This window comes from Pleurodeles waltl, chromosome 4_1, assembly GCF_031143425.1.
Source record: "Pleurodeles waltl isolate 20211129_DDA chromosome 4_1, aPleWal1.hap1.20221129, whole genome shotgun sequence".
NCBI lineage: Eukaryota > Metazoa > Chordata > Amphibia > Caudata > Salamandridae > Pleurodeles > Pleurodeles waltl.
The window spans coordinates 282508883-282521973 of NC_090442.1; the positions used below are offsets into that span (position 1 = coordinate 282508883).

The 13091-nt window shown below is 43.4% G+C and overlaps 1 protein-coding gene across 3 annotated transcripts in view; it reads right to left on the reverse strand.

Annotated features, from left to right (window-relative positions):
* PTPRB (protein tyrosine phosphatase receptor type B) overlaps positions 1-13091 on the reverse strand; it is a 335571-nt gene that overhangs the window by 108380 nt on the left and 214100 nt on the right. For all 3 annotated transcript variants that reach the window (XM_069228335.1, XM_069228338.1, XM_069228337.1), the window contains one exon: positions 6239-6502. In XM_069228335.1, the coding sequence (XP_069084436.1) occupies positions 6239-6502 (264 nt within the window). The remainder of the gene's footprint in view (positions 1-6238; positions 6503-13091) is intronic.

The window sequence follows — 13091 nt, forward strand, 5'->3', positions numbered from 1 at the left end:
TAGGAATTGTAATGGGCATGACAGAAAGGATTCAAAGGTGGGGGAAGTCCCACGCGACATGGGAATACAATATTTAAGTTTCATGCATGTGTAGGAGACATCTTAGGAGGAAAGGTCTGTTTTAATCCTCTATGAATGCTTTAACAACAGGTATGTGGAACACTGATGCATGCTGCGTGTTTGGGAGGTATGTTCCAAGTGCAGTGAAATGTAAGTGTATTGAGGTATATGCTAGTCCGGACATGTAAAGGTGTAGGGAATAAGTAATGATGTCTTTTACTGAGACAGCAAATTGATGTATTTGTTTTGACATGCAGTAGTGCAAAAACCTTTTCCTTTTTCCAGTGTAGCAAGCCAAAGTATTACATTTTCTGGCCTCATGAAAAAAAAACAATACTTCGCTGAGGGAGATTAAGGTGCAAATGCATCCAAACTCCAAGTATTTAGGTGCCAGATCACTAGATTGAGCTGTTTGGGATACGGGTGCTGAAAATGACCTTGATGTTGTGTGAGAAGGCCTGGATGTAATGAGAGATTCTCATAAGGGTTGACAGACAGTAGCATTGAAAATCATGGTTGTCAGGCTCAGGTTGTAGTGACCATCATTACAGACATTGAGGTAGGCAGTATTTTTGGGACTTCGCATGGTATCAAGTGTAGAGGAGGAAAAGCTTATGCAACTATTAGTGACCAGATGATCCATAGTGCCTTGCCCCTGGATTAAGGGTGTGGGTACAGGGTGTGGGTATCTGGTGATGAAGTTTTGGTATTTTGCAGTTTCAGGAGCAGTAAACAAGTCTATTGTCAGAGACCTCCACTGCTGGAAATACTTTTGGAGGACTTATGATTGGAGTTACCACTAATGATCTTTTTGGTGTGTTCTGCTGAGCAGGTCTACAAAGTCATTGTCAACTCCTGGGAAGGTATTTAATCAACAGGGGAAGGTCATAATAGACTTCCCACTGCCAAACCTCCTATGATAAATGTGAGAGCTGAAAGGAATGTGTGCCTTTCTGCTTCTGAATATAGGGCATGGCTGTCAGGTTGTTTGTTTTGATGAACAAAGTCTTGACCTGAAGCATTCAGAGAATAGCTTTGAGGGCTTTCTTGATGGCTAACAGTCCCAGGTAGTTGATGTGGTATCCCTAGTACTGTGCAGGCCAAGTGCCCTGGATTGTCATGTGATGACGGTGGGCTCCCCACCATACCAGAGAGGCATCTGTCGTAATGGTCACTGGCGGAAGGCGGTCCAGAAATGGCCTGCCCCATAAGAAGTGTTGCTATTCTCACCAGTTGAAAAAATGCTTGGCCCTTGTGGTTGCCAGCACCAGGTCCAACCAATTACCTTCTGATTGTGCCCAATGTTTTGCTAGACTGTTTTGCTAGGCAATCCTGTAGCGGGCACACCTGGCATAAGGTACAGTTGCTATGCAGAAACCCATCATGACCAAAATATAAATTGCAGTTCTTACAAAGAGACAGCAGTTTCTGGAGTGCCATCTCCCTGTATGGGTTTCGGTATACTAGGCCCACTTGTACGTCTAGTATGGACCCTAATAAAGTGTGAATTTGCTGGGGTTGGAGATGTGATTTGTTTCACACTGATGGCGAACCTGACTTGGTCCAGTAAGTACATTGTTTTTTGAATATGTGCTCAGCACTGTTGTTTGCTGCTGCTCTGTATCAGCCTATCATCTAAATAAGGAAATACATGGATGGCATATTTGAGTAGATGAGCTGCAACGACTGCCAAACACTAAGTGAATACCGCTGGGGCTGTGGTTACCCCGAAGGGGAGAATTTTGAATAAGCTGCCATCAACCAAAGGTATTGATGGTGCACAGGTAGGAATGGTATGTGGAAACAGGCATCCTTTAGGCCCAATGCTACCATGAAGTTGCCCTTCTGAAGCAATGGGATAACGCCTTTAAATGTCATATGAAAATGTTCTGATTGAATTAATTTGTTCAATGGTTGTAGACTGAGGATAGGCCTTGAGCTTCCCTCCTTTTTGGGAATGAGGAAGTAGAGGGAATAGACACTTGGCCCCTGCTGGTGTGCGATGACTGGCTCCATAGCAGGATTTATTAGAAGGGCTTGGACCTGTCCCTCTAGCAGATAGAGGTAGTCTGAACTCAGTACGTGACGGCAAGGAAGGATACTGGCAGGGGGTTATGGAATTTGAAGCAGAATTCGACTCACAGGTCTGAGGAAATGTTTTCTGATTGTTGCAGGAGACTTGCCATTCATCCCTTGACAAGTATACTGTGTTTGGGGGGAGGACGGGAAGCGATGGAGTCCCTGTTGTAGAGAAGGCCTTTGAGGGACCACCTCTACGTCTGCCTCTACTATTGCCTCCTTAGGCAGCCTAACAGAAGCTATTGCCCTGTGGAGGCTACTGGCACTGGAGTTGGAATTGTTGAAATTGGGGCCGTTGGCTGGTGCCCTCTTGAAAAGGAGGTTTTACTGAAAAGAACTGTAAGGCTTTATTCATTTTGTTATTTTAAAGCCGTCTTTTGAATTTTTCTAGCATTTTATTAACTTGTGGGCCAAACCAATGCGCTCCATCAAATGGTACATTTAGGAGTTGTTGTTGTACCTTTGGTCAGAACCCTGACACCCTAAGCCAAACATGCTTTCTTAGCAGTATGCTGGTATTAATACCCCTGGCTGCTGTGTCAGCTGTGTCAAAGGCATACCTAATGGTGTCACTGATGATGGTTTTCCCTTCAGCAATGAGATTCTCCTCTCTTTTATGTGTTCTTGTGGGAGGTGCGTAAGAAGTTCTTCTATAGCCTCCCAGTGATATCAACCTACCTTGATGAAATGCCAACTGAATTGGCAGTATGCAGCATCTTTTCTTTTCGATTCTGTATTCAGAGGAGGAGCACGATTGATTGTTCAGCAGCGCTTTTGCATGCTGTATGTATGAAAAGAGAGTCAGGTACAATAACTGTGATAATGTGGTGGATTCTGGAATGGGGTTAGCACTCTTACCTTAGCTAGCACTTTAAAGTAGTCTGTTGTGGTTTTTAACATACCTGTCAACATTGGTAGATACCTAACAGACTTTTCTGCCTTAGAAAGGGTTTAAAGAAAGAAATCCTCCTCTTCCTCCTGTGTACATCTTCACTATGATGCAATACTGACCACTCTATGAGCACTTGATACAACAATGCATCATCTAACGGTGAAGGTTTTACAGGGTATGGCCTAATGCCCGGATCGTCCTCTGGGCCAACAATATAGTTGCTCCAAGGATCTTCACAAACTGTGGAGGAAATGCGCCTTCCCCTGCATCATCAGGATAGCAGGGGCTCCCTCGATTAGAATCAGTGTCTCCTCTATCTAGAAATGGAGAATGTGGAAGTAGGGGAGAAGGCAGTGGGAGAGGTGAGCTAGGGAGTGGCAGAAAGCAAGGAGGACTAGTGGCTTTGTGCCTCCACTTCTTTGCGATTGTTTGGTTGAAGGTGAGAATGTGAGCTGGGCTATTCCTCAGTAGCTTGAGGCCATTTCTTTTGTATTATGAGGAGGCCTGGCGTTATGGGCTTGGCGATGCTTCGCCTGGTGTATGGATGAATAAATAGTTTTTGTCTGTTGTTCAGCTCTTCAATATTGAGACCTCAGAAGCCTGTGTCGTGGAGAATTTCGAGGCTGAACTGGCAGTCTTCAATGTCAACTTCGACTCGATGGCTTATCAATGAAATGAGGGTTTAAACTACAAAGGTGAACGTCCTTTTGGCCCCAATAGGGCCTTTGGCTTTGATCCTGAGTGTTGCTTGTCAGTGCTCTTTGACTTTGTCAGAGCATGGCAAGGGTCGATGCCTTTTACTTGCTCAACACCAAGCACATTTATGGTTGAGTGTGCCTCGATGTTTTGAGCTGCTTGTGCTTTGAATAAAGGCTTAACCACCACCTTCTGCAGAAGTGATGTGCCCCAATTGTTTTATCGCTAGAGACTGACATGTGTACAATTTCAAAGCATGCAGCGTCAACTTCATTTTTGGCATGTGCTGTTGCTGCAGGTTTTTTTTTTTAATCTTCTACCTCTACCTATGCCTCAGGGACTTCCGATAAGAAGGATATCAGCTTTTTTTGCTGGAATTGCATTGTTGACAGTCCGGCCTCCTACTCAAGGTGTGCATGGGAGCTTTTGATGCCTGGAATGCACTCTATGCCGAAGATAATAAGAGTGTCTGTGAGATTTTAGTTCTGCATTTTGTAATGCTCCCAGCCTCTGTATCATCAATGTTTTTGAATATTTTTAAAATGGAACATGAGTTGGACTCCTTGTGCTCAGGGGTAAGGCACAAATAACACACACTATAGGTCGACCATGCAAATTTGGCATTACATTGCAGACAGAAGTGAAAAGGGGATCTTTCCAAACTTGAGTCCCTGGTACCTTCTCAATATCAGCCCAGGGTCTTCGACGAAACCAAAGAGATGACGATGTCCCCACTGTGTGGACAGGATGAAAAATTATTAATTGATCTGTAGTTGTTGATGCAGTAAATTTTCTTTCTTTTTGGAAAAGACCTTAAATGAAAGGCTGTTAAGGTGCTTCCCCATTTATTTGCCACTTTGACTCCGGTGAAGCTTCACGAGCATCCAAGCTTGATGGCGGTTGAAAGAAATCTGATGTTGAGCCGTTGTGCTGTTGCAGTCTTGGAAAATGGAGGAGTCACAACAAGTCTTGTGATTCAAACTTCTTCTATGAAAAAATAATGTCTGGGCTCAACACTAGATGGCAGAAGTAGGCAAAGCAAGTGAATCTACAGCACTACATACTTCGAACTGATGGTTGCAGGTGAGTATCTTTTCTATTTATATATATTTACATAATATGAATAAGCCTCCCTATTGAATGTTTCAAAGTTCACATTTCACAGAGGTCTAACTTTGAATTATTTCCCGTATTAAATTCATTCAACGTCTGAGACCAACACTAAATGGCTCTGGTATGCAGAGCATTTGTACCTACAAACACATTTGCTACAAACATGCATATATATAAATGTATATACATCTATACATATATATTTCTATGTTAATTACACAGTGGCAGTTGTCACTGTGAAGTTATAGTTAGAACTTAGTTACCATAGGAGATGGCTTTTATAATTTGCTTATAACTTTGGTGCCATCTGATGAATCTTCATAAAACTTCCCAAAAAAAGTTCATCCAATTCAGCTCCTTCCTCAAAAGTTTCCAGGTTATCCATCAAGTGACGGTGAGAAAAATTGTTCCCAAAACACAATTTCTATAGGGGTTTCTGAGCAGTGCTACAATAAAAATGGCTGATTGAAATGACACAAAATTTGTCAAAAAGCTAGATCTTTACTCTGAACGTGGGCTTTTGTGATTTGGTGTAAATCCATGTAGTAGTTTTTGAGAAATTAAGGTTCAAAACGTATGCAGATATGGATGGTTGGGTCTGTGTGACTCTTGCACATGACTTCAAATAATAGAGCAATCTGATTGGCTAAAGGGCCTTTCTTTCCTGTCAGATGCCTCGCTCCTGCGAGTCCTGTGGGAGCTCGCACTCTGATTGGTTGGCTGCAACATAATGAGAAATGTTGCATCTGGTATTATAGGACACAGGGACTCGGTTCCTGTATCCTGAAAATTTAAAAAAATTAAGGTATAAGATGGCAGGGTAGGAGTACCATGCCCTATGGAACTTGGAGGGGTGGTCAAATTAAAATTAAAATCTATCTTTTTTGGATCCCACGATCCCGCTGGAGTCCTGCAGGAGCCAGTGCAGTTCCCTGAATTCCCATGGAAGTCAGCACCGCCCCGTTGCCCCAGGAAGATCAAAAAAACAAATGAAAAAAAAGAGGGGAGTTGGTGCCCATTCGACTTCGGGGGGTGCTGAGCCCACCACCCGCTATGTATGGCGTTGGCCATGCACAGCATGGATTGACTAGCTACGGAAGGTTGGGCTCAGCTGGTTAAAGTCATGTTAAAGTTAGGTGAAAATGTAAATTTAAATATAATATTTTAAAAAAGAAAAAACCCTGAAACTCACCAGTTATAGTTATCTCAAGAAACTACAGCTCACGCCCTTGCCATGCACTTCTTATGACCTCACATATTACAACACTCATGCCATGTTCTATGACATCATTGATATCCATTATGCCAACAGGCAAGATACATATGCATCCAGGGATAATGCACAAATGTAGAAATACATACATCAAACAAAACAATGTTCTTTGCTATCATTTTCACCTGTCCATTCTTGGCCAAAGGAATGATTTTCAAACTTGCCGCTCCTAGTGGTGATTGTGACGTTGTAGAGCCGCCCGGGGATTAGGGAACTGAAGGAGCACTCACTGACAGACTTTGAAATGGTCAGAGGTGGAGCGATCTTGTCATAATGAGACAGTGTCACCAAATAACTATCAACATCTCCAGCAGCAGGCAGCCAGGAAACACCCAGATAGTCACTCCGGCCCAAGTTATTGAGTGTAACGCCACTCACACTGGAGGGAACTGTGGAAAACAGAAAAGCAGAATCAGGTATTGGATTCCTTTATTCCTGTATGTAAGAGCTGTTGGTCTGGAGGTCTCTAGCAATATAGGGTGAGCCATAACTATTGCAAGTACACACACAAGGTTGATACCTCAATATCGCTAAGCATTGCTCTACAAATATGGGGAAGGTAACATAAAGTGTACTCGGAGCACAATGTAGTGCAAACTTTGGTTAGTGCTGATTTAGTGCAGACCTAGCATATGGTGCTGTTAAACAAGGATGACCCGATGAGTTTTCGCAAATGCTTGGGCGTGTTCCGCTTGCAAATGAGTGAATTTTCAATCCTTATTTAAATGGGCCGTTCCATTGCATGCACTGGAGAAAACATGTTTCTTTGAGTGTGTTACTTTAGTGAGGGTAGGAAACAGTCCAGTGGATCCTTCATGGGCAGCTCTAGGAAGGGTTTAGCCACAGACTAGCAGGTGCTGTTATGGAGACACAGACAGTGCAACTGGACCATGCAATCAATCCCTGGTGGTGTCGTATGGAAGGCGGCTCTGGAGCGCCCATATTAGGAGAGCTCTGAGCTGCGTTCATAAGTTGCAAGGATCTCCAATGTGCAGTGAAAGAGGGGCAAGTAAAATCGCATATGTATTTGATGAATAAAATCTTATAATATTTCTGTACCGTGAGCTTCCATAGAAGCGCAAATCAAGAGAACAAAATCACAAGTGATCATTGTTTGTATATTTCAACGTGGTCTATTGTTTGTTTTATATGCACTGCGTAAAAGAAAATAGTGTGTTTATGTTAAAAAAAAAAATGCGACCATAAGCTAAAACACAAAGCAGTTAAATGACACAGATTTAAGAGGGCCTAGCGCCTCCTTGCACAACTTTAGCGTCATTTTTTTTAATGCTAATGTGGCCCAATGATGCCAAAATCACCACGCCAGATTTACAAAGTGGCGCAATGCATGCATTGCACCACTTTGTAACCCCTTGCGCAAGGGGGGCCGAAGAAATGGTGCAAAGAAATCAATAAGATTTCTTTGTGCAATTTTTTTTGCCATTTTTTTATGGCTGCTCAGAGCAAGGCACACCATTGGTTACAATAGGCCTCGATGTACTGTTCAAAATGTTGGTGCTAATTCTGAACAGAACATCAATAGCATCAAAAGTTCTGACGCTATTGCCTCCTTCCGTACGCCATGGTGTGCCACATTTTAAATACGGTGCACACATGGTGGCAGTAGGGGGCGCTAAGGTGCGCAAGAAAAGTGAAGCTGCACTGGGTGCAGCACCAATTTTCTTAAATCTGCCCCAGTATGTTTTGTTAATTTCAATAAGTTAAATGGTTGATGCTTCTGAAGAACAGCTATAAAACACTGGGAAAGCTTTAATGCTTTTGTAGAAAATATGTTTTGTGTTGTATTTGTGCAATGTTCTGATTATGCACCGTCTTTTGCTGGGAAACAGTCAATTGATAAAAAAATGTGTGTGTAAATGAAGAAGGAGAATGTCTTATTATAAGCACAGCATGAATGTGTTTGTAATTCTAACAATGTTGTTTACAGTGTAAGAGAAAATGTATCATTGAAGACTTAAGACCGTCCACCTTATTATGAATGCCTTACGTGCTGATGCACTCATAATAATGTGGAGAGGGTATCTGTTCATTTGTGACGAGTAACCCATCATCCGTACTCAAAATTGGGCTATAAGTCCATTGTTTTGAGTGTTGCTGAATGTTGTTGGAGGGGGAGACAACACTCTGGTACATTCCAACTTGACCAGAGGCAATATCTGGGCCTTGAATTACTGCGGCCACAACCTCCAGTCCCAATAACATAGGGCACGGAGACGCAAGACTGTGGCAAGGTGCTGCCACTGGTACCCACCCAGCCTATTGCTACAAAATGGATTGGATCTGCAAATGCTTCCCCCCAGCTCTCCCCTCACGGGCTATCTGCCTCTCAGAACTCCACAACCTGCCAACCTCAACAGGGGCCTCAGCAAAGCCCCTTTGTATACGAGTGTTATTTTCCATTATGGAAGACCTTTTAGTTGAGAGATACCAGCTGGAAACAGAGATTTCGACCTCCTTTATCCATACACCTAAAACATGGAACTTATAATAAAGTCATAAGGAGAATGTGCAGTGTTGTGGCATCCAGCCACAGCTCCTCCGTTATGGCTGCAGAGTATCGCCCCACTGCTGAGAGCCAGCAGTTGAAAAATAAAATGGCAATAAAACAATTTTATTATCATTTTATTTTTCACTGACTGACCCGAGGTTGGGCTGAGTCTAGGGCGGGCGGGACTCCTCCATGCTGATGCTGCTCTACGGACAGCAGCATCAGCATTAGGTGGAGTGGTGGGAACTGCAAGTGCACGTCAGTTTGGCTGACTGCCTGAGAATGGCCAAACCAGCATGCACACTTAGATTTCTCCAACCCAAGCTATCTTGCACAGCTGGCTGGAGTAGAGGCACAGTCTCTTTTGTTGAGCAGAATACTAGCATGAGAGCAGCATCTGGATTGTGTTGGGAATCTGTGCAGTGCGGCCCATGGACTGCTGGGAGCGAGTAGCACTGAAGTGGTAAGTGGCAGGTATGTACTTTTTTTTTCTCCCTGTGCTGCCCCACCACTTTCTAGTGGCAGCAGCTGCCACTGGCGGCAGCTAGGAAAATGGCCAGCCTAGATGTACCAGGTGAACCTTATTCCAAACATGTTGTCTATGTTCATTCTCCTACCATCCTTTACCACCTCTATACACTGTTTTCAGTTATCTCTTTCTCTTTTGACGGCTGCATAAAAGTAAAAGATTATATTTTACACGGCAGACAACCAAATATGAAGAAGTGTTACACAAACCACACAGAAACATGCAGATGGAATTCAGCAAGCACAGTCACAGTGGTCTTGTTGCATCACTATTTTTTATTAATAAAGGTTCCAGAGTCCAAGAACTAAACCTTTTTCAGTGACACCTAAAAACTGCCTCAAAAGTAGACTTGGGCAATATCTGAATTACACCAGTATAATTTGCGTCATTTGGGGAATTTTGTATTATGTGAAATTCTCAAAGTACACCATTATGCCACATTGCGTAATTACACTGCATGTTGCACAAAATTATAACACTGAAGCGTGGGCGCATTGCGAATTACTAGAATGAGAGCAACTGTCATTCATGTTACTTGTGGTTTTGGTGCTATTTACTTAGAGTGAAATGAGGGACGCATTTTGTGTTAAAATCCAGTGATAGGGGCCAGATGTGCGAAGGATTTTTCTAGTCACAAAAATGCCTGATTCACCGGATCAGGCCATCTGCGAACAGAAAAATGCTTTTGGTATGTACAAAGCCCTCCATGCGATTCGGTAACCTATTACCAAATTGCAAATTGAGTTTTCATTTCTGTATTACGAAGGGGCGTGTTTAGGGAGTCTCTTCCTGATACTGAATCACAGTGGAGTGTGTGAATGTTTTGGGACTGAAATGCGATCACAAAACATTAGCATTTTACTGCCTACTTCAAGTAGGTCATAACCCATTCGCAAATAGGAAGGGGCCCCCAGGTGACCCCTACCCCTTTGTCAGTGCTTATAAAAACATTTTTTAAGAGCAGACAGTAGTATCATGGACCACTGCTTACTCTTAAAAATAAAAATAAAATTTTTCATTTTTTGGGGGAAACGCATCCTAATTTCGTTTAAGGAAAACAGGCGGCACTTAAAAAAAAATGATTGCGTTTTTTTTAAGCAATAACAGACGTGGTGGTCTGCTGACCACAGCAAGCCACCATCCCTGTGATTTTAGCGATTCTCAATGTGTTGCAAAGCGAGACCTGCCTCATTAATATTCATGAGCTAGGTCTATTTGCGACCCAGTGGGAATTGCAAAATGTGTAATACACACATTTGTACATGGGTGTTTCCACATACCAAAGAGCGAATCGCAAAAATTCACTATATGGCAATCGCAAACGATTACCTACGACAATCTGGCCCTAAATGTCATATTTGCATTTTGCATAATTTCATGAAAGTAAATTACGTGAATTTCACACAATCCACAAGGGAGAGTTGACAGCAATCCATTGAAAGCTCTCTGACGGACATGTTCAAAAACAATCTGAAAGGGTGCTGAGCTCACGACTCGCCTCACGGAACACAGCTTGCATATACGTGGTTGTCGCAAATCAAGGGACCTTCGGTCTCCTCTATCATTAATAAACCAAAACCTTATAAGGATTTGATTTTAAAAGTATTTTTGGCCCTGAGATCTGTGCACCAACAGGAAACACTCCTACTGTAATCATGAACTGGAGCCCCTTTGACTACAGGGGCCCTTCCTGTTTTCTTAGACTCTGACAGCCCTTTGAAGTGCAAGAATGTAATTTTCTGACTTTGTTTTTTTTAATGGCTCTGGTCAAAGGGTCACTAGCAAGCAATGGACCCTGGGCTGCAGCTTCATTTGCATTATCATTTTATGTCACAAAGCTTTAGCAAATGCTATTGTTGAATCGCATAAGTGATGTAAAAGGACAAAGAAATAGTCCTATCCAGTTGTTAGCCTCTCTCCGTTGACAGATCTCATAACTGGCTTCACTTTGCTGTTAGTAGCTATAGTTTGTCGAAATTTAGATTTGTGGCTTTTCTTGGACCATCGGACACTGACGTCAAGACGTAATTACGCTGATGGAGAATTGAGAAACAATTGCAAACCACAATGCCTCGTTTGAATTCAGAGTTAATGCAGACAGAATGTTGTACATATGGAAATGTCTTATTTCTGCAATTCGGCGGGGACCTCTGGCGAGGCGTGGTGAATGAGGGCAGCACATGCAATGCACTGCTAGCTCTTCCTTAAAGCAAGTCTGGTAATGAATGTACTGCACACCGCAGCCAAATGTACACCCATAGACACTTGTTCATTATATAAGCCCGATGCCCAATGCTGTACTGATGTCAGTATACAAGTCTCTATATGCAAGGGGGTGTTTGCTGCCACCAGGTGTCCCATGCGGATCCATGATGATGATGATGACGACGGTAGAAACCCCTATAGGGCTGGCTCCTGATGGTTCCACCGGTGACAGTGGATGACACGTGGTCTGCTAACCTGCAGGGGACACCTTTGGTACGTCTGTGGAGAAGATGCTCTCATAAGTGAGAGAAAATCTTAAATTAAGTGAGGATCTGACAGTTGTTGTGTGGCCTCGGCCTGTGCAAGGGGCGCGGTGCTGAAGACCGGGAAGAGAAGCAGTAAGAGGTCAACATGCATGGGCCACCACAAAGTGCCACCAATCCTAGATATGGGTTAAAGAATTTGGACAGCCCCCTACTGTATCTAAAGTAGATGCTGACTGCAGCCAACATGTACTTAGGGGCCCCATCAGTACCTACAGTGAGTGGAGTTTTACATAAGGCAAGACACAGGCCCGGCACCTGCCAATGGCACAGCCTTCCCAATTCAGCAGGTCAGAGTTAAGGTGGCCCACATGTTCCCAATACGATCTGGTTCAGGGGGTATCATTTATGTCTGTCTAGGGCCATCGAACACCCAGACCAGTTCATGTCTGTATAAGGCCACTAGCGGTCAGAAGTGAGAGAGAGAGCGAGCGAAAGAGAGAGAGATTGAGTTCTCTCAGGACCTCAATGGGACATTCATCACCTCATCCCCCTAAAATACCCTCTTTTTGTCTAATTGTAATGGGAAATGATATGAAAGTTTGTGTAATAAGGTTATCGCCATTGCAACTGAGTTAAGTCCATGTTTACTGCGTGGTGGACGGGTTCTGCTGTTTTCCTGTTTGACGTGTGCCAGCAGGCACGTGCACTTGGTAGGGAAGCGGTGGCGCACAAACCTCCTAGTTTACAATGTAGGAATCCACCACCCCAGGGACCACATTTACCACCAGCCCTGGATGTTTTGCCTACGGCAGGCACTGCCACTCAACACCAACGGGGACATAAAAGACCACATTACCTGTTCCCAGCACCTTCTGATACCCCTTCATACTATCAGAGAGCGGCGAACGAAACATTTTTGAAGGACCGTTGTAATCAAACGAGGACTGGGGGCAGCAGGAATTTAAGCAGGCTGGTCCCCACAGGCCCCAGTTCGGGCCCGTAGGCAAAGAGTGAGGGGGAGACGGCTGTCCTTGCTGCTAACAGATGCATGGACGGAACCAGTGCTCACGAATGGCAAACTAAACAAAAGCAAATGATTCCTGAAAAACAACATGTATTTTTACTTAATATTTTGCACACCTGGTTCATAGGCACAGAAAAGGGATTTGCCTGAAACGAATTTATAAAAAGGAATTATGCCCAATTATACAGAAGAGCAGCCCACCATCATGTTAAGGTACGCCCATAAAAACTTCAAAGAAGTGTACCATGCTTTGTTATAGCAAATTGCTTTCTAATTATCGAAAGTGGATTGAAGATGCATAATCTTTCGTCAAATATTTTTACATTTCTTTTTCTGAACGACATACCACCTCTTCTTTATGTCTGACATAAATAAAGGGCGCTCAATGTCTTGCCACTAACAGGAAACGGAAGCACCTGCCTGAACAGTGGTCGTGTGGGCGACT